We start from the raw sequence: 24,222 nt of genomic DNA, 5'->3' as shown, positions 1-24,222 counted from the left end.
GAACGTTCAAGGGAAATGGGGGTTCCATGGCGATTTTATAGGCTTTTGGCTCAATACTTCAATTTTGTAGCGCTGGCACTTTCTTATGCTGACACTTGCGTTAGTAATAGGAATTGCTTCCTTTTAAAGGGGTTGTTCACCTTAAAGTTAACTTTTAGTATGATGTAGAGAGTGATATTCTGAAACAATTTGCAATTTGTTGTCATTTTTTATTATTTAAGGTTTTTGCATTGTTTAGCTTTTTATTCAGCAGCTCTTCCATTTGCATTTTGAGCCATCTGTTAACTAGAGTCCAAATTACCCTAGCGACCATTCACTGATTTGAATAAGAGACTGGGATATGAATATGAGAGGACCTTACTAAAAAGATGAGTAATAAAAAGTCGCAATAACAATACATTTCTAGCCTTACATAGAATTTGCTTTATAGATGGGGTCAGCGACTCCCATTTGAAGGCTGGAAAGAGTCAGAAGAAAAAGGCAAATAATTATAAAACTGTCGAAAATAAATAATGAAGACCAATTGACAAGTTGCTTAGAATTGGCCATTTTATAACATACTAAAAGTTAACTTTAACTGTCATTAGGAGAAAAGAGAATCATTCCCTTTTGAGATGTAGAGAGAAGATGTTATAATTTAGCATCTAGTTGTCTCTTTAAATGCTGATTGTTGCATTTCAGCTGCATCATGCTAATGATGGATGTACTTATTTCCTTGAAAGACGGACACCGCCTGATCGATAGATGCTTTACCACAAAGAGGTGGCAGTAAATATTGACATGGCTTCCTGACAGTTTCTAAAGGGCAGAGTTTCTGGAGTGAAGGGCAGAAGATTAAATGGGGTTCTGCTGCCATTCTTATCGAGCATTGATCTCGATAATGAATTGTTGCAAGCTTCTTAAAGAGAAACTAACACTATCACAAGTGATGTGAGTCAGAGTAAGAGAGATGCAAGTCGTTGTCTGATGGAAAAGCTGTATATTTCTTTTATTTTGCCTAAAAAGGTTCTTGGTTGTGTTTATCTACAGGAGCAAGGTCTGCTGTAACTTCAGTCTTTTGTCATAAAGACTCCTTCAGGCATACCTCCCAACGCAGCCACATTTTTTGACCACGCCCTGTTCTGTGGCCACACCCCCTAATTACCATGTTCATTTTTCAAAATTTGGCCGGTTATGGAAGCTTGAAAATAATTCTCCTTATCTAAACTGTTTTTTTTTTTGTCTCAAAATTGTTACAAAGTATCTTATTTGCACCTGTTAGCTGTTCTGTGCTCTCTCCTAAAAGCCTTTAAGAAGAAACTTTGTTTCTTTTTCTGGCTGTTCAGTGCAGAGAAAATAGGGACTTTCCAGTACAAATGAGGGACTGCAGGTTGAGCTGTCAAAAGAGGGACTGTCCCTCCAAAAAAGAGACAGTTGGGAGGTATGTTTCAGGTCTTATCCTGGCCTTGATTTTTAACTATTCCTCTATGGATCTGTCTATTAAGAGTTGGATGTATGTTTATTATTTTTATTTACCTGTACTTCACCAACTTTCTGTGAAATGATTCCTGACTTAGCGTGAGTGTTAAATTTATTTAAAGGAAACCTATATCCCCAAAATGAACACTTAAGCAACAGATAGTTTATATAATATTAAGTGATATATTAAAGGAACAGAAACGTCAAAAAATAAAAGTGTTTTAAAGTAATGAAAATATAATGCAGTGTTGCCCTGCACTGGTAAAACTGGTGTGTTTGCTTAAGAAACTCTACAATTGTTTATATAAATAAGCTGCTGTGTAGCAATGGGGGCAGCCATTCAAAGGAGAAAAGGCTCAGGTTACACTGCAGATAGCAAATAAGCTCTGTCTGTCTAATGGTGTTATCTGTTATCCATTAGTTAACCTGTGCCATGTAGCTGTTTTTCAATTTCCGCCATTGCTCCACAGCAGCTTGTTTATATGAACTATAGTAGTGTTTCTGAAGCAAACAGATCAGTTTTACCAGTGCAGGGCAACAGTACATGATATTTTCATTACTTTAAAACACTTAAATGTTTTGGTGTTCCTTTAAAGAATCTTACCAAACTGTTATATATATTTAAGTAAATCTTGCCCTTTTACATCTCTTGCCTTGAACCACCATTTTGTGATGGTCTGTGTGCTGCCTCAGAGATCACCTGACCAGAAATACTACAACTCTAACTGTAACAGGAAGAAGTGTGGGAAGCAAGAGACAGAACTCTGTCTGTTAATTGGCTCATGTGACCTAACATGTTTGGTTTGTTTGTGTGCACTGTGAACCATATGATCCCAGGGGGCGGCCCTTATTTTTTAAAATGGCAATTTTCTATTTATGATTACCCAATGGCACATATAACTGAAAAAGTATATTATTATGAAAATGGTTTATTTACATGAAGCAGGGTTTTACATATAAACTGTTTCATGCAATATCTTTTTATAGAAACCTTCATTGTTTCGGGGGTATAGTTTTCCTTTAAGCAGCCATTCTCTATATTTTGGTTGCCTCCCACACGTGTGACCTGTTGTGTTGTAACTTCATTAAACTTTATTAAAAAGGTTCTAGAAGGTGGGTGGGATTTAATGGTCCAGGGAGCATTACATAACATTATCAGTGGTTAGGCCACTAGGTGCCTTACTGTACTGGGATGTAAATGGCACTCTCCATAGCAGTGACAACTCCATAAATTGGGGCCCAGCAAATTGCCTTGTATTTCACACCTGCTCACTATGCACAAAGTGATCCCTGAACTTTGCAATTGGTCACTCTTGCAATTGGTGATCGCTGTACTTTACACCTGGTCACCATAAATCCAGTGCTTTATCCCTGCTCACTATGCACAAAGTATGCCCTGTACTTTACACTTGGTAACTGTGCACCTGCACACCACTCATTTGTAGCCTTAAAGAGCATTTTTTAGATGAGATCAGTGATCTTCATTTACAAGTTGGAAAGAGTCAAAGGAAGAAAGCAAATAATTCTAAAACTGTAACAAAATAAATAATGAAGAGCAGTTGAAAATCTGCTTATAACTGGCCATTCTATGACATGTGGTCAACTTGAAAGTGATCCACTTCTTTAAATGTGGCCAATGGTAACTATAAAGTACAGGCTAAATCTGTGTATCGCTGTTCAGCGCTGGCCCGTCCCCATCAAGACTCGCCACACTTAATTCTTTGAAAAGCGGCTTTTATTCAGCTTGCATAAGTGATAACAGGCAGTGGGTAAGTGGTGCGAACTAACGCGTTTCGTGCCCTCTCTTATTGGCACTTCATCAGAGTTCAAAATATGTCACATGATATCCCATTAAATAGAGTGTCCAATGTTAAACACCTGTGTATATAATTAGTATAAGTGTATTCCCTTCAATTATACCAAAGCATCCTATTGGATACTTTCGAATCCCGAATTATAATACTAAATGAATTCATTCTAATAAGTTACCATATAAGTTATAGGGAATAAAACAGTGATTAAAAGTGGATAAATAGTGAAGGTATAAAAAACAACAATATTAAAATATAAAAATAGTGAATTAAATGTATTCTAGTTACTCCATGTATTCAATTAGTGATATTCGTGAATAAACGATTTCCAGATATTAAATAGATCTTTTGACTTAAATGTAATATGAGTAAACAAAAAACCGTTGGTAATATAGTGTATAGGTTTAATGTATAAAATGTGTTTATTCACGAATATCACTAATTGAATACATGGAGTAACTAGAATACATTTAATTCACTATTTTTATATTTTAATATTGTTGTTTTTTATACCTTCACTATTTATCCACTTTTAATCACTGTTTTATTCCCTATAACTTATATGGTAACTTATTAGAATGAATTCATTTAGTATTATAATTCGGGATTCGAAAGTATCCAATAGGATGCTTTGGTATAATTGAAGGGAATACACTTATACTAATTATATACACAGGTGTTTAACATTGGACACTCTATTTAATGGGATATCATGTGACATATTTTGAACTCTGATGAAGTGCCAATAAGAGAGGGCACGAAACGCGTTAGTTCGCACCACTTACCCACTGCCTGTTATCACTTATGCAAGCTGAATAAAAGCCGCTTTTCAAAGAATTAAGTGTGGCGAGTCTTGATGGGGACGGGCCAGCGCTGAACAGCGATACACAGATTTTGCCTTGTAAATACCGGCTTGGAGTTGCCGGAGTATCGCGAGAGCTGCGGCCGAGACGCCACAAGGAAGGGTGAGCTCCGTTCATTACATTCACAACCCGTGTTTCTCCTATAAAGTACAGGCTCCCTATTAGGATTCGCACCACATTGACATAAACAGATGTTACAGGTGCATTGACATTGTGCTTTATGGACATGTTTTTGTTCCTAGCACTAGGGCCTATACTAGTATCTGTGGCCCTCTGTCTTGTTCAACCACTTACAGCAAAGTCACCTTTACATTTAGCATTTAGCCTTGTGATTTTTCCTTTACATTTACAGAATTCTTTTTGCTAGATTTTTTTTTTTTTTTTTAAATCTCCATTCTATTTTGAAATCTCTGTTAATTCGATGTTATATTTAGGATTCGCCCTGCCACCCTTGGCTGGTGTTCCAGGTAGGAGAAATGGAACATTTCAGCACAGAGCACGAGGGAAGCCCAGGGGGACGGGAGTACATGATGGATTACATTGTTCTTCTAACGGAAACAGATTTCCCACTAGGGCACAGGAGAGTTTGGGGGGATCTGTCAGCTGCTGAGACTGACTCTGCTATAGAAACAATTGCTCATTGCCCATTGTGATGCTGGGCAGATCGGTAGCACTGAAAGCCCTGGGTTTGTATACAGTGAATATAGGGAAAAATGTAGGGACGGACTGAGAGGACATTTGCGCTTGTCTTCACCATCACCTGGGGCAGAAAATAATGAAAGATGATATCACAATGGGACATATGACTGTTAAACAATTGTTGGCTATTTTTAGTATGTACATTTGGAATGTCCAACCTGTAACCCTGCAGCTGTTTTTAAATGACAACTACCAGTATCCCCCTGGCTGCTATAGGTTTAAAGCGCAACATAGATAATGAGCATTGTTTAGAATATCCTAGGGAGGGTGCCAGTTCGTTTGGTATTAGGATGCACCGAATCCACTATTTTGGATTCGGCTGAACCCCCGAATCCTTTGCGAAAGATTCGGCCGAATACCAAACCCAAATCCTAATTTGCATATGTAAATTAGGGATGGGAAGGCAAAGATTTTTTTACTTCCTTGTTTTGTGACAAAAAGTCACTCGATTTCCCTCCTGCCTCTGCATATGCAAATTAGGATTCGGATTTGGTGCGGCAAGGGCAGAAGTATTTGGCCGAAAAATGCCGAATCTCGAACCAAATCCTGTATTCAGTGCATCCCTAAATGACAACTCCCAGTATCCCCCTGGCTGCTATAGGTTTAAAGTACAACAGAGATTATGAGCATTGTTTAAAATATAACGGGAGGGTGCCAGTTAGTTAGGTACCCACCGGTAAATATAGCTGCTGGTCATGGATACTGGGCTTTCTCTAATGATCTCTGAAAAACACACACACTGGCCTGGAGTACCTTTCATTTAGTGCCTCCACCCAAACACCCCTACTTTATTTAACCCACCATGTCAGCCCTTAGTATCTAATTGGTTGGATGCCTTTCCCTGTATTTCAGTAGGAGAAGCTTAATCCCAGCAAGTTATATAATGTCATGTGTATGTCTGCAAGTGCGTGCAGTGTTTGTTTTGTGCCTTCTGGATTCTTAAAACAGTATAGCAGAAGACAGTTCTCTTCCAGCTATATTTTATTTCATCATGCAAAATGACTTTTTTTGGACAGAGTTCTCCATTTTGCAGTGAAAAGTCAGAGAGAAAAAAAAGCTATAGTGTTATTAAATGGGCAGTGATTGTATAAAAGCAAATTGCATGTGCCAGCCCAGATTTCACCTGCTAGGGAAAAATCACTCTATAACATTCTAAGCGCGTCTCTCCCAGGGACTCCAGGAGAATGTATAGGTTATTACATTAATTAAGTCCATGGCTACGTCTGTGTTCCATGTTAAGATGAGAGTACAGCGAACATAGCCCTGTCTTGATTGCTCATTGCTCCTCATTAATCATCTTAACACAGGTAGGAGAAATCAATGGCTCTCAACCTGTAGGGAGGGTGACAGCCCCTGCTATTTAACAGAAGAGCAGGAGTGCTTCCTGCAATACGCCATGATAAATTCCTGTCCATGGATTCATCATTTTTCTGCATGGGTATTTTTTGACCCACTTTCATTTTTTGTGTTGAGAAGTCATAGTAATTTTTGCACTTTATAGGGCAGGATGGGGAGGGACATATGCTCTTGCACCCCTTAGTTCTTTTGCATTTGCGCCCCCCAGGGTTAAGAATGACCCCTATTATATAGGGCAGTGGCATAACTACATGTTACTGGGCCCCAGAGTAAATACATTTTAGGATCCCCAAAATATCAAGAGGATTTCCTGTTTTACCAATACATGTTGAAATTACTTTTTAATTATGGCCTTATGGGGCCCTATACCTTCTGGGCCCCTCTGCAGCTGCAGGGTCTTCTTCCTCTGTAATTAAACCACTAATCTGGGGGGATGATGCTGGTGGGTGGTCAAGGTCGGACTGGGCTGGCGGGACACTGGGTAAAAACCCGGTGGGCCCGGACCTTATAATGCCCCCTGATCTGGACATCCTCCCTGACTCCAATTGCGGTCGCAACTACAGAACAGATATGATCGGGGGCTGGATTGAAGTTGAGGCAGGGGCCTGTAGGGGGGTTGCAGCAAAGGATGGGGACCCCTGTGGTGGAAGCCCTGGGTGGGCTTCTAAAAATCAAGGGGGGGTTAGTGGAAGCACTCTTAAGGCTAAAATCAAAATATATTGAAGTATAATGGAAGTGCTACTTACAATGCACTTCCCTGGTCCCCTGTCAAATAGGTAATTCAATATAAATGCAAATGCATATGTTTACAAAACAGGGGTTTTTAGTTACAAAGTTATGAACATAAAGTTGAAAAGCCACCATACCACGTCAAGGTAAACCCCATATGGCGGTCCCTTTCCCTTTCCCTCTCCATTCCTACTCTGGAGGTAGTTATAAACAGTGCCCTAAATTTGTTTATAGCTTGTACAAAGAGTTACTGTAAGACTACATTGAAGAAGGAATTGTAATTTACTAAGCAGAATTAAGCAGAGGAAATCACATTTGTTTTCTCTTCCACGTTGATTAAAAGTGACACTAACGTTTAACAAATTTACTGTGTCATTACCATATTTCTTTAAGCACAATAATGTATGATGATGTATAATTGTTATTGTGTTTCCTTTATAGATGGAATACACAGTGTAACAGCCCAGTGTGTCCTACGTGTTCTGATCATAACCGAGGACATGTTGTCCAACAGCATCACCGTACGCCTGGAGAACATGTCCCAAGAACGTTTCCTGTCCCCCTTGTTGACCAGTTTCTTGGAAGGAGTGTCTACGGTGTTGGCCACACCAAAGGAAGACATCTTCATCTTCAACATTCAGAATGACACGGATGTAGCAGGCTCTGTACTGAATGTCAGCTTTTCGGCCCTGGCGCCTCATGGTGACCGTTCTCAGTTCCTCAGCTCGGAGGACCTTCAGGAACAGCTGTACATGAAGAGGATGACGTTGACCTCTGCCGCCATGTTGGAAGTTCTTCCTTTTGATGACAATGTTTGCCTGAGGGAGCCCTGTGAGAATTACATGAAATGTATCTCTGTGCTCAAATTTGATAGTTCTGCCCCTTTCATCGCTTCAGAGTCTATTCTTTTTCGTCCAATTCACCCCATTACTGGTTTACGTTGCCGCTGCCCACAGGGTTTCACTGGGGATTACTGTGAAATCGAGATCAACCTTTGCTATTCCAACCCTTGCCAAAATGGTGGTGTCTGCGCCAGGAGAGAAGGTGGCTACACATGCATTTGCCGTGAACGTTTTACAGGTTAGTTTGCTCATTCCATTGTGTTATTGCTCTAATTCAGTGGTTTTCTGACTTTTTTTTTCCACAACCTCCTGTGAGGTCCACTATTTGGTCAGTGGCTCTTCTTAGATAATAACAAGGTTACAGATATCAGACATGGTTCCAAGAGTATCTAGAACATCAATTAAATGTTCATCTTAAATCTCATCGTACTTGAGCTCCAGGCAGGGCCATCTAAGATAGCAGATAATGAATTCTGCCCAAATTTTACCCAACTAGCCTCAGGTATAGCCCTCCCAGCCACTACTCCAAGGCCCTTCTAGGGTTTGGGAAACTGCACTGCTACTTGATATAAAATTCATTTTTTTCCTGTTATATATATTCTCTCCATCATTTGTGTTATTGTGCATGGAAGAAACCATCATTTATTGAGCCCCTGCCACTTGCACAACCTCCCACTAATTTCTTCTAGCATTTTCCCCCTCTGTACCGCTGCTTCTCTGGTGGCCTTATGGTGGCCACAGGGGTGATGTGGCCAATGGACAGCATGCCACCCCCCAGATTTTTACTGCCTTAGGCCCAGGACTTTGTGGCCAACCACAAATCTGAGCCTGGTTGAGGGTGAGATGATCTTCTGGGTCACAAAGCAATATACTCAGTTTAAACTGTATGTGTGATGCAAGGCAAAACCCTATTGGCTGTGGCCTTTTTCCTTCCCTAACTTATCCAAATGTCAAATTAAATCAAATTTAATGGGCTCATAGAAGATACTGATTGTTGGTCATTTTGAACCATTACTTTGCCCAAGTGGAGTCACTAGATGTTATTGGGTCCCACAGCAAATTGATTTTAGGGCCCCCCAAATAATCAGAAGTTGTCCTGTTTTACCAATATTCCTCCTGGGCCCCCTGCAGCCGCAGGGTCTGCTATCTCTGTAGTTACGCCCCTGCTTTGCCCTCCTATGTTCTACAGCGGAATGCGGGATTGGGAAGGGACTTGTAGGGCTATTTTGCAAAGAGAACCATTTGTAAATTCAGCTCTGTAGCCACTAACTAAAGCTATAGAACCATATTAGGTTATCAAAGTGCACTAAAAGCAATTGTACCTAACGGGTTATTTATTGAGAACGAAAGTGGCCTGCTTTTTAACCAAAACACACTTCACCAGTTAGTATGGAGGGCAAATAGCTGCATCTGACATTTACTTCTGTGCTGTCAAGTCCAAAGTACACCTGCCATGTAAGGACCATCTAGTGGCCTAAATGCAAATGTGTCCCCCTAAGGGCTATTTCATATGTGGCCTTTTCTCTCTGCCGGCTGAAAAACTCCAATAAAGAAATAAAAAAAGATAACAGCCAGAGAAGGCTGATGTTTTCTGCCACTGTATTTGCAACATGTGACATAACCCTAACTAAAAAAAAAAAAATACCAATTACATGGAAACCCCAACTACATCGGAGATGAAGAGACATCAGCCTTATTTTATGTAAAAGGCTAAATCAGTTCTTTTTCATCCTGTGCAGCCGAGGTGAGGGAGCGGTAAATAAACCCAACTGTCAGCTCCATTTTTAAAACAAAGCATGTTTGCTATATCTGGCATTATCTACCTTGCTCTGTGTTGACATGCAGTGCAGGCAGCGTGCAGACTATTAAAGTCCAAGAGGAACCAGATACTTATCCAGAGAATGTATGATAGCACATCAGAAACATTCTCCTTTCTCTCTTACTGTCAGTCCGGTGCAGCCTGATGGAACCTTTATACTGGCAGAGGGAAGGCTAGACGCATGACTTGTGTATAGGGCAATAGTAACACAATTTGTGCCATGTTTGTTAATGGATCACAAGTGTTTATAGAGTATACACTCTGCAGACAGACAAGAAAAAAATATATACTTAGAACTACGCTCTGTGGTCAAACTCCAGATCACATATAAGGTTAATAGTCCTCCTTACACTATAGTGTTAATTTTCACCACTTAATCAGGTGCTTTCTATGTAGTGAATGGTTTCTTTACCACCAGCCTATAGATAGTGACATTCTGTGGGATATCATAATAAGAGCAATTAAAACATCAATGTAAGAGAACCCTGGAGAAATTATTGGGAAGGAGAGTATAACGATGTGGAAGAAAGAACAAGTATTGACCACATAGCAAATGAGGCATGGTCCACAGGATTGAACCAACACTATACTGTCTCCAGCATTTGGTTATAAAAGGACTGAATACCATATATTTTTGCCTTGAGGGTTGTTGTATGTATGGATTCATAAATCAGCTCGGTGGACATATGTGCCGCGCTTCAAAGGTTTATGCACCTTTAAGTTAATGTTTAGTATGATGTAAAGATATTTTTATTTTTAATTTTATTAATTGTGGCTTCTGAGTTATTTAGCTTTTTATTCAGCAGCTCTCCAGTTTGAAATATCAATATCTGGTTGATAGGGTCCAAATGACCCTAGCAACCATTGATGGATTTGAATAAGAGATTGGAATATGAATAGGAGAGGGTCTGATTAGAAAAATGAGTAGTAAAACGTAGCAGTTACAATACATTTGTAGCCTTACAGAACATGTGAATTTGAGATGGGGCCAGTGACTAGAAGTAGAAGGCAAATAACTCAAAAACTATAAAAAATGAAGAAATTAGCCAAGTTGCTTAGCATTAGCCATTCTATAACATACCAAAAGCACCCTTTTAAGTTGTGTAGCACATTTATTCTGGATTGTCCCATATACGGGATCCTGCCTGCCTGACCAATATCTGGCGAAAAATCAGGCAAGTTAGAAAATCCAATCATGATAGGACCATATCGACATAGTAATGTGGTCCCGTTTTAGTTTAGGCACACTCCCAATGTCACTAGGCACCCCACAGTGTCACTAGGCACCCACTCAACGTCACTAGGCATGCCCCTAACTTCATTGCTCCGCCCTTCAATGGTATTTTACCAGCCAATCCTGCTTGTTTGGTGACTTACCTTCTACATGCTCTGCTTAAAGGAGAAACAAATCCTTAATAAAAAAAACCCTACTCCATACCTTACATAGACCCCACCAGCCTAGCTGCCCCCCCCTCGGGCAAATGCCCCAAACACTTTACTTACAGATTTTGTCCAGCGGAGTTCACGGGCGCCATCTTCAGCTGCTGTTCAGTTGTGGCGAAACATAAAATTGCTCAAACTGCTCATGCGCCGCTTTGCTGGTCTCATTCCGAAGATTACTGAAGCAGCGGAAGATGGCGCCCGTGAACTCCGCTGGACAGAATCTGCACGGAGGGGTAAGTAAAGAGTTAGGGGCATTTGCCCGGGGGGGACAGCTAGGCGGCGGGGGGGGGGGAGGAGGGAGGGGGGTCTATGTAGGGTAGGGGGGGTAGGGTTTTTTTTTTTATTAAGGGTTTGTTTCTCCTTTTAAGAAGTTGCTGACTTTTAGTATGATGTAGAAAGTGATATTCTGAGACAATTCCCAACTGGTTTTCATTTTTAAAATTTGTTTTTTGAGTTATTTAGCTTTTTATTCAGCAGCTCTCCAGTTCACAATGTCAGCAGTCTGGTCCAAAATTAGGGTCCAAATTACCCTAGTAACCATTCATTGGTTTCAATAAGACACTGCAATATGAACAGGAGAGGGACTGAATAGAAATAAGGGTAATTAAAAGTTGCAATAACATTACATCTGTAGCCTTACAGAGCATTTTTTTTTAGTTTGGGGCCAGTGATCCCCATTTGAAACCTGGAAACAGTTGGAACATGAAGGCGAGTAATTAAAAACTATATATAAAAAAATAAATAATGTTTAGAATTGGCCATTGTATAACATACTAAAAGTTGTAGCACCCCTTTAAGACTTAAAGGAATTGTGTAAAAATAAAAATTGGGTAAATAGATAGGCTGTGCAAAATAAAAAATGTTTCTAATATAGTTAGTTAGGCAAAAATGTAATGTATAAAGGCTGGAGTGATTCGATGTATAACAAGTCAGTCAGATCACTACTTCCTGCTTTTCAGCTCTCTTGGTTTATTCTGACTGGTTACCCTGGTTACCAGGCAGTAACCAACCAGAGACTTGAGGGGGGGCCACATGGGTCATTTCTGTTGCTTTTGAATCTGAGCTGAATGCTGAGGATCAATTACAAACTCACTGAACAGAAATGTACCATGTGGCCCCCCCTCAAGTCGCTGACTAACTCAGAGTTATAGAGCTGAAAAGCAGGAAGTTGGATTCTGGCTGTTTTATTAGACATCTGTTCACTCCAGCCTTTATACATTACATTTTTGGCTAACTAACTATATTAGATACATTTTTTATTTTGCACAGCCTATCTATTTACACAGTTTTTATTTTCACACTGAACTATTCCTTTAAGATATGGAACAATGCACATTGAACATGTCGATACGTATGCTCAGTTCAAGTTTGCAATTCAGCTGGAACTCTCCAGGGGGTTCGAGAAGCTTCATTTGGGGACACCTTGTATCTGTAGACTGCAGTTCTCTTGGCCTGATCTGCACCTCATGTTTGTACATAGGGAATCTTAGCATTAATGGCTGCCATATTGTCTGTGTTGGAGGTGGAATAGTCTGCTGGACCAGTCCTCCCCTGGTAGTGAAAATAAATCTGTATTTTATCATCTTGCGATAGAAATTGGTGCATCAGCAGAGGGACCTTCTCTGTTTAATAACAGTGTAATTATTTCAGTTTAACACTGAATTTTCTGCAGATTTCAGCAATCCATTACAGCCTTACTGTGTCCCCTTGGGATTTCTGGGAGGTATTTGGTGGTTTTTAAAGACTTTACCGCTTGCCTTGTGAGAATTAAAGCCTGTGTGAGCTAAACCTGTTTATTATTTTTTTGTGTACCAATAAACATTTTCCGGTAGACACTAATTGAGCCTCATGCACTACTGGTAATGTGTGAATAAGATACAGATATGGGATGCGTTATCCAGAAACCTATTATCCAGAAAGTTCTGAATTACATAATGGCTCTCTCGCATAGACTCCATTTTATCCAAATAATCCAAATTTTTAAAAATTTGGATTACCCTTTTCTCTATAATAATTTCAACAGTACATTGTACTTGATCCAAACTAAGAAATAATTCATCCTTATTGGATGTAAAACCATTCTATTCGGCTTGTTTAATGTTGACATGATTTTCTAGTAGATTTAAAGGGATACTGTCATGGGGAAAAAATTTTTTTTCAAAATGAATCAGTTAATAGTGCTGCTCCAGCAGAATTCTGCACTGAAATCCATTTCTCAAAAGAGCAAACAGATTTTTTTTATATTCAATTTTGAAATCTGACATGGGGCTAGACATATTGTCAATTTCCCAGCTGCCCCCAGTCATGTGACTTGTGCTCTGATAAACTTCAGTCACTCTTTACTGCTGTACTGCAAGTTGGAGTGATATCACCCCCCTCCCTTTTCCCCCCAGCAGCCAAACAAAAGAACTATGGGAAGGTAAACAGATAACAGCTCCCTAACACAAGATAACAGCTGCCTGGTAGATCTAAGAACAGCACTCAATAGTAAAAACCCATGTCTCTCTGAGACACATTCAGTTACATTGAGAAGGAAAAACAGCAGCCTGCCAGAAAGCATTTCTCTCCTAAAGTGCAGGCACAAGTCACATGACTGGGGGCATCTGGGATATTGACAAAATGTCTAGCCCCATGTCAGATTTCAAAATTGAATATAAAAAAAATCTGTTTGCTCTTTTGAGAAATGGATTTCAGTGCTGAATTCTGCTGGAGTAGCACTATTAACTGATGCGTTTTGAAAAAAACATGTTTTCCGATGACAGGATCCCTAAAGTATGAAGATCCAAATTACAGAAAGATCCATTGTCTGGAAAACCCCAAGTCCTGAGCATTTTGGATAATAGGTCCCATACCTGTAATGTTTTTTATACATAGAGAGCAAAATACCTGTCGGACATTCTACTTTTACAAGGAGGGTGCGTCTCTATCTGCGTGATAGAGGTCATAGTTACCAATCATAAAACCAGGGCAGAGATTTGGAGTCCTACAAGTGCCCATATCATTGCATTAGAGCAGCACGCTACTGATATATGAGTCTGGGAGGTAATGGGTTGGCTCTGAGGAGAGTGTGTTCCTCGCATCTTTCAGGAATCCCCGATATGTTCTATTTTTCATGCCAACAAAGCGATGGAAAGATCTGTGTGCCTTGCCTTGTATCTCTCTTTGTAATGTAGAGAGATTCATCAAATGTATCAGCTTCTGCTTACATCTGGCCTTGTCATACATTATGTTGATCCACCGGCACATCAGCATTTTCTCAAAGTCGCACGATGGATCTATAGACCTACAGCATTGATGGCAGCCTCTCCTCTCCCGCTGTGAACTGCTGCAAATGAACGATTGCCCCGTGTGGGCCATTAGTCACGCCAGGGCCAGCAGATCAGTATATCTCACATACGTTATGATGTGTTGCATGTATTCGTCTTATGTACAAGAGCTAGCATGTCAGCTAAAGGCAGTTGGGTGGGATACGGAGGGGGAGTCAGCCATCTGCAGACTGTAATAAATCACTTTTATTCCTGGCAGCACTCTGGTCCCTATCCTGTATTCCTCCCTCTGGCTGTATTGGCACTCTCTCTGCTGACAGACCAACTCTAGTATCTGCAGATACATTGTACACAAATATACTAAACTAGGAAATGGGAAAATTGACCTGCTAGAGAATGCACAAGCGCCTTGGCGCAGCCCTATTCAATTCAGGAGAAGGGTTTAATTATTTGCTAGATAAGAAAAGCCGGCGGTAATTAACCTGGGCTTTATAAAACCTTAACTAACATCTGCACTTACGTTCTATATTATCTCAGCCTTATATTGCACACTGGCTCAGGATTGCCAGGGACACGCGTTGCATTAATTAAAGAGAAGAAAGAATCGAGGGGCTTACAAGATGTTGCAGCGGAGCGGGAATATGGAAATCCCATTTAATCTTCCATTTAAAGTTGTCCCATGGCACACGTAGGAGTAACAATGTACACTTGATTAAGTATTTCCAATATCAGTGCACGGGAGAAATGCACAATAATGAGTTTTCTGGTTAGTGACAAATACATTTTGGAGCCCAGTGAATTGAGAAGGATTTAGGGGATATTGCGGACGACAGCCTTTGCAACTCTACTCAGGGTCTACTAAAAATACTCTCAACCGGATCCTCTTTGCTCTGTACGATTAGGCAATGCACCGGTGTTTTCTGCCCTTTTTGCGTCAAGAATTACAGACACCAATACAGGATATTTTAGACCGAATGTGTAAAAACCTTGTGAAAACCCCAGACATTTAAAACCATTTAAAATGTAATTGTTGCTTGGTGTTCGCATCTGTATCCTTGGGCATAGAGGTAATCGATTCATTAGATCTCTTCATTTCATATACACATCATCCCTGCCAACTGTGTGTCTGTACAGTAGCTGTCATTACACAAATTATCTTTTGATATGAAACATGTCAAACTGTAGGACAAATAGTTAATAAACTGTCATGTGTGTTGCGTCTCCAGCTTTGCCAATTTACACATTTTCACTGTAAGACTTGACACTCAGTTTAACATTCTTCCTATTTTTAATTACACTGTTCCTTGGTGATATGACTGCCTAATTTATTAAATGATTACTGTTTATACTTGTTTATTAGGAGGCTTACAGCACCAATTTTTTTCTCGATTCATTGAGGTCCCAAAGAGCAGCAGTTTTATGTAGAATGATTGCAGAATTGTTCATGTAGTTGATTGTAAGGATAACTAAGTCTTGGAAGGTATATTAGGTTGGGATGGTGCCCATAGTAGAAGTGGGAATAATAGTCCCTGGGGAGGAACTGGGGCTGTGGGAAAGCAGGTATAGTAGGGAGAGATGGTGCCTATAGTAACAGTGGCATAATAGTCTCTGGGAAGGGAGTGTGACTGTGGGATAGCAGGTATAGTAGGGAGAGATGGTGTCTATAGTAACAGTAGATAATAGTCTCTGGGAAGGGAGTGTGACTGTGGGATAGCAGGTATAGTAGGGAGAGATGGTGTCTATAGTAACAGTGGATAATAGTCTCTGGGAAGGGAGTGTGACTGTGGGATAGCAGGTATAGTAGGGAGAGATGGTGCCTATAGTTACAGTGGGATAATAGTCTCTGGGAAGGGAGTGTGACTGTGGGATAGCAGGTATAGTAGGGAGAGATGGTGTCTATAGTAACAGTGGATAATAGTCTCTGGGAAGGGAGTGTGGCTGTGGGATAGCAAGTATAGTAGGAGAGATGGTGCCTATAATAACAGTAGGATAATAGTCTCTGGGAAACTGCCTATAGTAATAGTGGGATAATAGTCTCTGGAAACGGACTGTGGCTGTGGGATAGCAGGTATAGTAGGGAGAGATGGTGCCTATAGTAACAGTGGGATAATAGTCTCTGGGAAGGGACTGTGGCTTTGGGATAGTAGGTATAGTAGAGAGAGAATGTGCCCATAGTAGAAGTGAGAATAATATTCTGTGGCTGTGGGATAGCAGGTATAGTAGGGAGAGATGGTGTCTTTAGTAACAGTGGATAATAGTCTCTGGGAAGGGAGTGTGGCTGTGGGATAGCAAGTATAGTAGGAGAGATGGTGCCTATAGTAACAGTAGGATAATAGTCTCTGGGAAACTGCCTATAGTAATAGTGGGATAATAGTCTCTGGAAAGGGACTGTGGCTGTGGGATAGCAGGTATAGTAGGGAGAGATGGTGCCTATAGTAACAGTGGGATAATAGTCTCTGGGAAGGGACTGTGGCTTTGGGATAGTAGGTATAGTAGAGAGAGAATGTGCCCATAGTAGAAGTGAGAATAATATTCTGTGGCTGTGGGATAGCAAGTATAGTAGGGAGAGATGGTGTCTATAGTAACAGTGGGATAATAGTCTCTGGGAAGGGAGTGTGACTGTGGGATAGCAGGTATAGTAGGGAGAGATGGTGCCTATAGTAACAGTGGGATAATAGTCTCTGGGAAGGGAGTGTGACTGTGGGATAGCAGGTATAGTAGGGAGAGATGGTGCCTATAGTAACAGTGGATAATAGTCTCTGGGAAGGGAGTGTGACTGTGGGATAGCAGGTATAGTAGGGAGAGATGGTGTCTATAGTAACAGTGGATAATAGTCTCTGGGAAGGGATTTTGGCTGTGGGATAGCAGGTATAGTAGGGAGAGATGATGTCTATAGTAACAGTGGATAATAGTCTCTGGGAAGGGAGTGTGGGATAGCAGGTTTTAATAAAAATGACTAGCATTTTATCATTAGTATTCATAGGCAATGCTGTGGGGTTAGACAAGCGGGAGATTGATACAATTTAATCTTTTGCTGTAGATCTGTCTCCTCACTGGCAGCTGCTTAGTCTTCCAGGTGACTTTAAATAATTAACATCGAGACCCAGTTGTGCATATAGGCAATTAAACAAATTACATTGTAACATGAAATAAAACTATGATCATTGTAAAACTGAGGCCACCTGCATTATTGTTTTAAAATCATATTGATTTTTTACACGGTCTCATCAAAATCTCCTTTTAAAAATGTATTTCTATTTTTGGAAGAAACTATACAGTATTAAAGGCTCACTCACTCTACATACCAAGGGAGTGGAGGCATTTTTGGGGTGCTAACCCAACTGTTAGGAATGAATAAGGAATGGAAGAGGAATGTGTAGGGGTAATATTGGAAAGAATTTTTTAGACAGCGCTACTAGTGGATAGAAAGCGGGTAGCTATGTGCCTGTATTTAAAGAGCTGCTGATGAAGAAAGTTATACAGGTATGGGATCCATTATCCAGAAATCCATTGTGCAGAAAGCTCTGAATTATACGAAGTCCATAGACTCCATTATAAGCAAATAATTCTCATTTTTAAAAATGATTTCCTTTTCCCTGTAATAATAAAACTGTAGCTTGTACTTAATCCCAACTAAGATATAATTAATCCTTATTGGAGGCAAAACCAGCCTATTGGGTTTAATTAATATTGAAAAGATTCCTTAGTAGACTTTAAAGGGCAGATTTATTAAGGGTCAAATTTGTTTTATGGTCAAAACTGTCAAATTCTACTAGGGAATTTAAGAAAAAAAAATCGAATTCGTTTTTTTGAGATTTATCAAAGACTGGCCCTTTAAGAATGAGCCTTCCTGACATTCGAGTTTTTTTCAGAGAAAAAACTCGATTCGAGTTTGGTCAAACTCGAATTGAATATGATTTAGAGTTTTCCGGTTGGTAAAATTCGTCCGAGTTTTACATATTTGATTTTATAAAATAAATAATCGAATTTCGAGTTAAAAAAATCCACATGAATTCAAAATTCGACCCTTGGTAAAATGTGCCTGCATGTATAGAGATCCAAATTACGGAAAGATCCGTTATTCGGAAAACCCCAGGTTATGTAAATTCTGTATAAAACAGGAAAACATGGGGGGAATGACTATCTACCTTGGAATAAGAGTTATTTGGGAGGTGAATTTTGCCTTTAAAGCAATCATAATAATCGTTATTTCATAAAGAAAATATTGACACCCCGGAGGACCGACGTTTTCCCCTTGCTGCTTTTTTACAGTCAGGGTTTTATAAAGCACTTATCCCCCTTGGTGTCTTCAGATGTTTTTTTTTTTTTATTGTAGTTGAAAAGTGCCCCAATTTGTATTAGGTTTTAGATGCTATATTCATAAAATAAACTTGTTTTTATGATGATGATGATGATTATTGCTGTGTTTATTTTTACTAGTGCATTAGGTTAGACAGACAACGTTATAGCATTACGAGGCCTCCCGGAGGAAGCATTGGTATCAGTAGCTGAGCTATAAAGTCTGTGGAACAATTTGCATTGAAAAGGGAGGATGCTCAGCAGGTGCAGTCTCATCTCATACATAGAGAGACTGTAGAAAATGAGGCTTTTTCATGAAACCAATTATTTGCTGTTGGGCCGGCGACAAAACTGCTGTGTAAATCTGGACCCTGAAAACTGTGTGCGCCTGCTTAACCATGCAGTTCTGTTCTTATGGAACGTTCCTTATTCTTATCTGGCTCTGTTTCCCTGGCCAGCGTGCATAGCAACTACACTGGAGCCATGGAAGGTGGGTCCTCTTTAGTAGGAGGGGAACTGTTTAGACTACTGTATAGACCACAAGTTCAACCTTTAAAGTCTATATATAACCTTCCTAATTGCCAGTTGATCCAGAGGAAGGCAAAAAACCCCATTTAAAGCCTCTCCAATTTGCCTTAGAGGGGAAAAAATTCCTTCCTGACTCCAAAATGGCAATCGGACTAATCCCTGGATCAACTTGTACTATGAGCTATTTCCCATAACCCTGTATTCCCTCACTTGCTAAACACCATCCAACCTCTTCTTAAAGGAGAAGGAAAGCTACCGAAGCAGTTTATTGCCAATAGATTAGCCACAATAGTGCAAGCTATAACACTACTTTTATTCTACAGAAGGCTTTACCATACCTGAGTAAACATGTCTTGTAACTCTCTGTTTGTTTAGGATAGCAGCTGCCATATTAGCTCGGTGTGACATCACTTCCTGCCTGAGTCTCTCCCTTCTCACTCATAGCTCTGGGCTCAGATTACAGCAGGCGAGGGGAGGTGTTTCTTTTGACAGGGGACTCAGAGCAGCATTACTTTGAGAGTTTACTGGTCTATTTATATAGACCTTTCTGATAAAGCTTACTTAATTTTAGCCTTTCCTTCTCCTTTAAATCTATCTAATGTATCAGTCTGTACAACTGATTCAGGGAGAGAATTCCACATGTTCACAGCTCTCACTGTAACAAACCCCTTACCAATATTTAGGCGGAACCTCTTTTCTTCTAATTGGAATGGGTGACCCTGTGTTTGTTGTAAGGACCTACTGGTAAATAAAGCATTAGAGAGATTATTATATGATCCCCTTATATATTTATACATACAGTATATACACATATACAAATAGTAGACACACAAGCACACACAACTGGGCCTCGTGCACATCATGTACCACTTCCTGATGAGAGGATAGTGATCTACTATAGAAATATACAAAAGGAAGTAGTAATGGCAAATTAATTTGCTCCCTCTGCAAAAATCTAAATTTTCATGAAATATTGTTTTGAAACAAAATACCTATTCATTTCACAACATGTGGTGGTGGTGAGGCGGGGGTGATGCCCTGGATACCATTGCAATAAATTTACACTACGTTTAAATTATGTTATTTCTGACATTCGCTGTCAAATGACTTGTGTACTCAGTTCTTTAGGTACAAGTGTTCTGCAGAAAGTGAGAAAGGGGCTATGGGAACCCTTAAGATACTGCTGCCTCCCAGCACCAGACTGGGGGCCACCAGGGAGACTTCCATCTCAGGGGCCAGCAAACTACCCCCGCCCCAACTACAATCCCCTTTTCTCATACCTGGGCCCCTCATCCCAGCCACAACATCCCTCCACTCACGCCTACACATACCGTATTTTTTTAACGGTGGTGATTGGGTCCAGGGGAAGGCTGGGGGAGTGGGTCTGGGTCGACAAGGACAGGGACCCCCATTTTGTGCACAGTCTGTGGACAATTTTGCGTTACAGCAAATTCACTTGCAGTCATAATTGACCCCTTATGTACATTCAAGACTTTGGTTTGGGCCCTTGGTTAGAAGACTTACCAATGCATTGTTTATTATTGACTAGTGGGACACCTCCATGTATTCTTATCTTTGCAGCTTTAAGGGTAAGGCCACACTGGGCGTTTTGGGGAGATTTGGCCGCCTGGCGACTAATCGCCTCATCTTTGCGGCGACCAATCTCTCCAAGCGCCTTCCCTCACTCTTCACCGGCGTTTTTTCATTTTAGCCGGTGCAGAGTGAGGGAAGGCGTTTGGGGAGATTGGTCCCTGCAAAGACGAGGTGATTAGTCGCCAGGCGACAGAGCCGGGCCAGATGGGCCGGGCGCCCCAGGCAAGTGGTCAGCTGCATCGCCCTCTTCACTGTGCGCACACATACGTGACTGCACACATACTTAAGTGCACACATGCGCGCTGGAAGCAGTCTCACAGCGCACGCCACCCTGCTGTAAGATAGGCGCATGCGCACATAGAACAGGACGCACGCAACCTGATGCCAGATAGGTGCATGCATGCGTACACGAACAGAACGGCAGACTGGACAGGGGTAGGCAGCACTTAAAGGTACCGGGCGCCCCCCAAGCTTTGCGCCCTAGGCTACTCTGCCTACCCCTAGTTCCGGCCCTGCCAGTCGACCAAATCTCCCCAAAACGCCCAATGTGGCCTTACCCTAAAGTGAAATAGATTTCTCTGCTCAGAAGCTGTGGATGTACAGTAAATGTGCATCACTTCACCCCCTTAATGATCTTATTCTGCCCAGCACGACGTGAGGAAGACCAACAGCAACATCAGGAGAGCTGTCCCCCCCTGCTAAGTCCAAGTCATTTATTGTATTCCTCCTGCCTTGTGATTCATTCATTCCTCACCCCCAGCTGCCCTTGAACAATAACCATTCACCATCACCCATAAAATCCCCTGATGGTACCAAGCTACTGGGGGTTGCAGGAGATGCAGCTGGAGGACTGAGTGCTGGATAGTTTGGCTGATAAAAGACACAGTGCACCTGTCCTTGCTGAGAATAAGATACAGCTGGGTGCAACAATGATCATGCAAAACGTAGAGCAGGACAGCAGATCAATAGACATCTCGTGCCAGGATTATTGGATAATGTTGATCAAAGTAATGTCAGTAGAAGGTTGTTCTGTTGAATCCTACATCCCACCCAGACCCTTTCCTTTCTGCGGGACCCTGCACTGCTGCCTCTACTGCAGTCAATCTTGCTTACAGTGGCTAATTGGATACTTAAATTCTTTTTCTTTGCAGTGTTTCTCCGCTAGCCATTAGGGCATGCCCCACTTGAGGTTTGACATTTTGTTGGACTTAATTGGTATTTAATACACTAATCTTTTAATTATTGTTCCCTGGGAAGGGGCTTATATGGATTAATCCATCCAGTGAGCCCTTCTGATGTTTTTAGAAGAGATACACTGAATTCTCGCCAACTTTACAGCAAGGAGCTTATATCTGAGGTCCTCCAGCTCTTTGCTTAAGTACGATTCCCAGCATCCCCTGTTGCATACACTCTATTATTTTTCTGTTTTTTGTCCCTCAAATATCTTTGAGGTATACAGCGATTTATTTTGGTATACCTTGGTGGTTTTAGCATGATGATAAGCCAATTATATGATGCAGAGAAGCTTGGTCTAAGATAAAATGATACAGGGTTCTGCAACCAATCCAGTGTTTTCTTTATTATAAGACCTACGTTTTGGAGCTTACTGGATAACAAGTTTCCGGATATTAGTTTACATATCTATTTAAGAGAATTCACAACACCAGTTAGTCTTTATTGCAATTCAATTGGATGATTAACATACAGTCTGCCCAATAACCATCAGTGGTTCAATAGAAACCACTGAACTGATCCCTGTTAATTAAAGAGGTGACCAAATAAACATTATAATAATTTTCAGAAAGACATAGCAGCCACCAGGCTTCAGAATTCTATATTGGTTTCTTGTGACAATGGCATTAGATAAGAGCGTAGCAGATAGATGTACAGGGTGTGCAGGGTGTTGGCAATATCTAGGACTGACAGCCGCTCTTTGCCTTCATACTTTGCCAAGTGCAGCCGACTGCACAGTGGGGAGGCAGACTTTCCCTTTTGTTAGCAGCTGCACACGACTGAGGGTGGAAGATTAATTTTGAATTAGGACACTTTTTTCTTCTGGAAACCTGTTTTTGTTTTTCTAGAGGAGTGCATTTAAGGTCAAGCTGGAAGTAAACAGCTACAGACAGTTACAAATTGGGATACATATAATTAAGCTTGCAGCTGTTTGCTCCAGCTGTTTTGTATGTGTTGTAGACTGCATGTCCACCATCATATTTGTAACCAAGGGGATTAATATGAAGTGGCTCCTCCCTTTGCTGCTATATGTAAGGCTCTGCTGGGAATACCGGGAACCTCCTAATTGCTGGCTGCTCTTCTTAACCATTGGGCCAGGAGAGCAGCAGGAACATTCTTATCTCCCATTTTCATATTCAGACTTGGATTTTCCATTACAACCCAGCAGCCTTATTGGTCAGCCAATCAGAGCTGCTTGTGCCCTATATAAACCCACTTCCCCACATCACTTTCTAGTCTGAGCGTTAGCATCCGGTACGTTGAGCACTGTGGCGAGTCCCAAACTCTTTCTGCTTTTGCTCTCACCCCTCTTCTCTTGTTCCTGCCTTCCTCAGTCTGCCTAGTGGTTTCTGAGTCTGTCCTGTCTCTGCGCACACTCCATCCCACTCCTGCCTTATTCTGTCTCTATACTTGCTCCTTCCTTGGCCTGTCTCTACTCCCTCCCCTGCCTTTTCTTTTGTTACTCCATTTTAGAGCAGGCAGACGCTCTTAGGCTGGGCTGCTGCAGTCTTGAGTCACTGGGACTGGATAGTCAAACGTTATCAGTCCTTCTCAAATAACTTGCAGAGGATGCCCGAGTCCCCCTGGTACATGCTGCTGGCAGTGCCATGTGTAGACCCTGGACATTTGTTCTACAGTGTTAGAAGAGAGTTTGCTGCCTACCAAACTTATTGTGAAGGTAAAGAGACCTAGAGTAAACGGTTGGTTCTAGCATGAACGAAGTGGCAACAATCTAGCGATTATTCAGTTTACTATAGGCCAATCAGGCTGCAGTCTAGCTTATTGCAGACCAATCAAATTGCTGATAGAGGTACACACCTTGAGTGTCATTACATTCAAAAAAGTGATTGTAGCACTAGCTTCATGACCCTTGATTGTTCAAAACCCAAAGCTTTAACGTACATCCCATTCCTTTGCTGCCTAAATTCAGCAGTTCAACATAATAAATGTCCTAATCCATTACTGCAGTTTCCTCCTTCCCCCATAGAAATGGATAAAGACTACTGCTCTGTAGAGTTTATTGAGATGCTCATATTAATCCTATAGCTCAGAGCTGCCCAACTGGAGCCAGCCAGGTTGTATGTGGCCGACCATAGTCATATTTACGGCCCCAACCTTTCTCAAATGCTCCATAAACAGGTGTCACACCATATTATTAATCTAGAGAATGATTGACCCATGTATATTAGTCATTATCGATTATTACTGGGTGCTCATAAATTCCCCATTATACCCAGCAGTAACTTGTTAGAACAAGCTGTCACCACGATCACCACTAAAGAT

At 41.0% G+C, this 24,222-nt stretch overlaps 1 protein-coding gene across 3 annotated transcripts in view; it reads left to right on the top strand.

Annotated features, from left to right (window-relative positions):
* LOC108714671 (cadherin EGF LAG seven-pass G-type receptor 3-like) overlaps positions 1-24,222 on the top strand; it is a 152,167-nt gene that overhangs the window by 53,174 nt on the left and 74,771 nt on the right. For all 3 annotated transcript variants that reach the window (XR_005967069.1, XM_041590844.1, XM_041590843.1), the window contains exon 2: positions 7,358-7,996. Coding sequence is in view for 2 of the 3 variants with exons in the window: in XM_041590844.1 (XP_041446778.1) it covers positions 7,358-7,996 (639 nt within the window). In the remaining variant the exon portion in view is untranslated. The remainder of the gene's footprint in view (positions 1-7,357; positions 7,997-24,222) is intronic.

Source organism: Xenopus laevis, chromosome 4L, assembly GCF_017654675.1.
Source record: "Xenopus laevis strain J_2021 chromosome 4L, Xenopus_laevis_v10.1, whole genome shotgun sequence".
In the NCBI taxonomy this organism is placed as follows: Eukaryota; Metazoa; Chordata; class Amphibia; order Anura; family Pipidae; genus Xenopus; species Xenopus laevis.
Note: the sequence above shows the minus strand (reverse complement) of the source record. Positions and strands in the feature narration are given on the sequence as shown.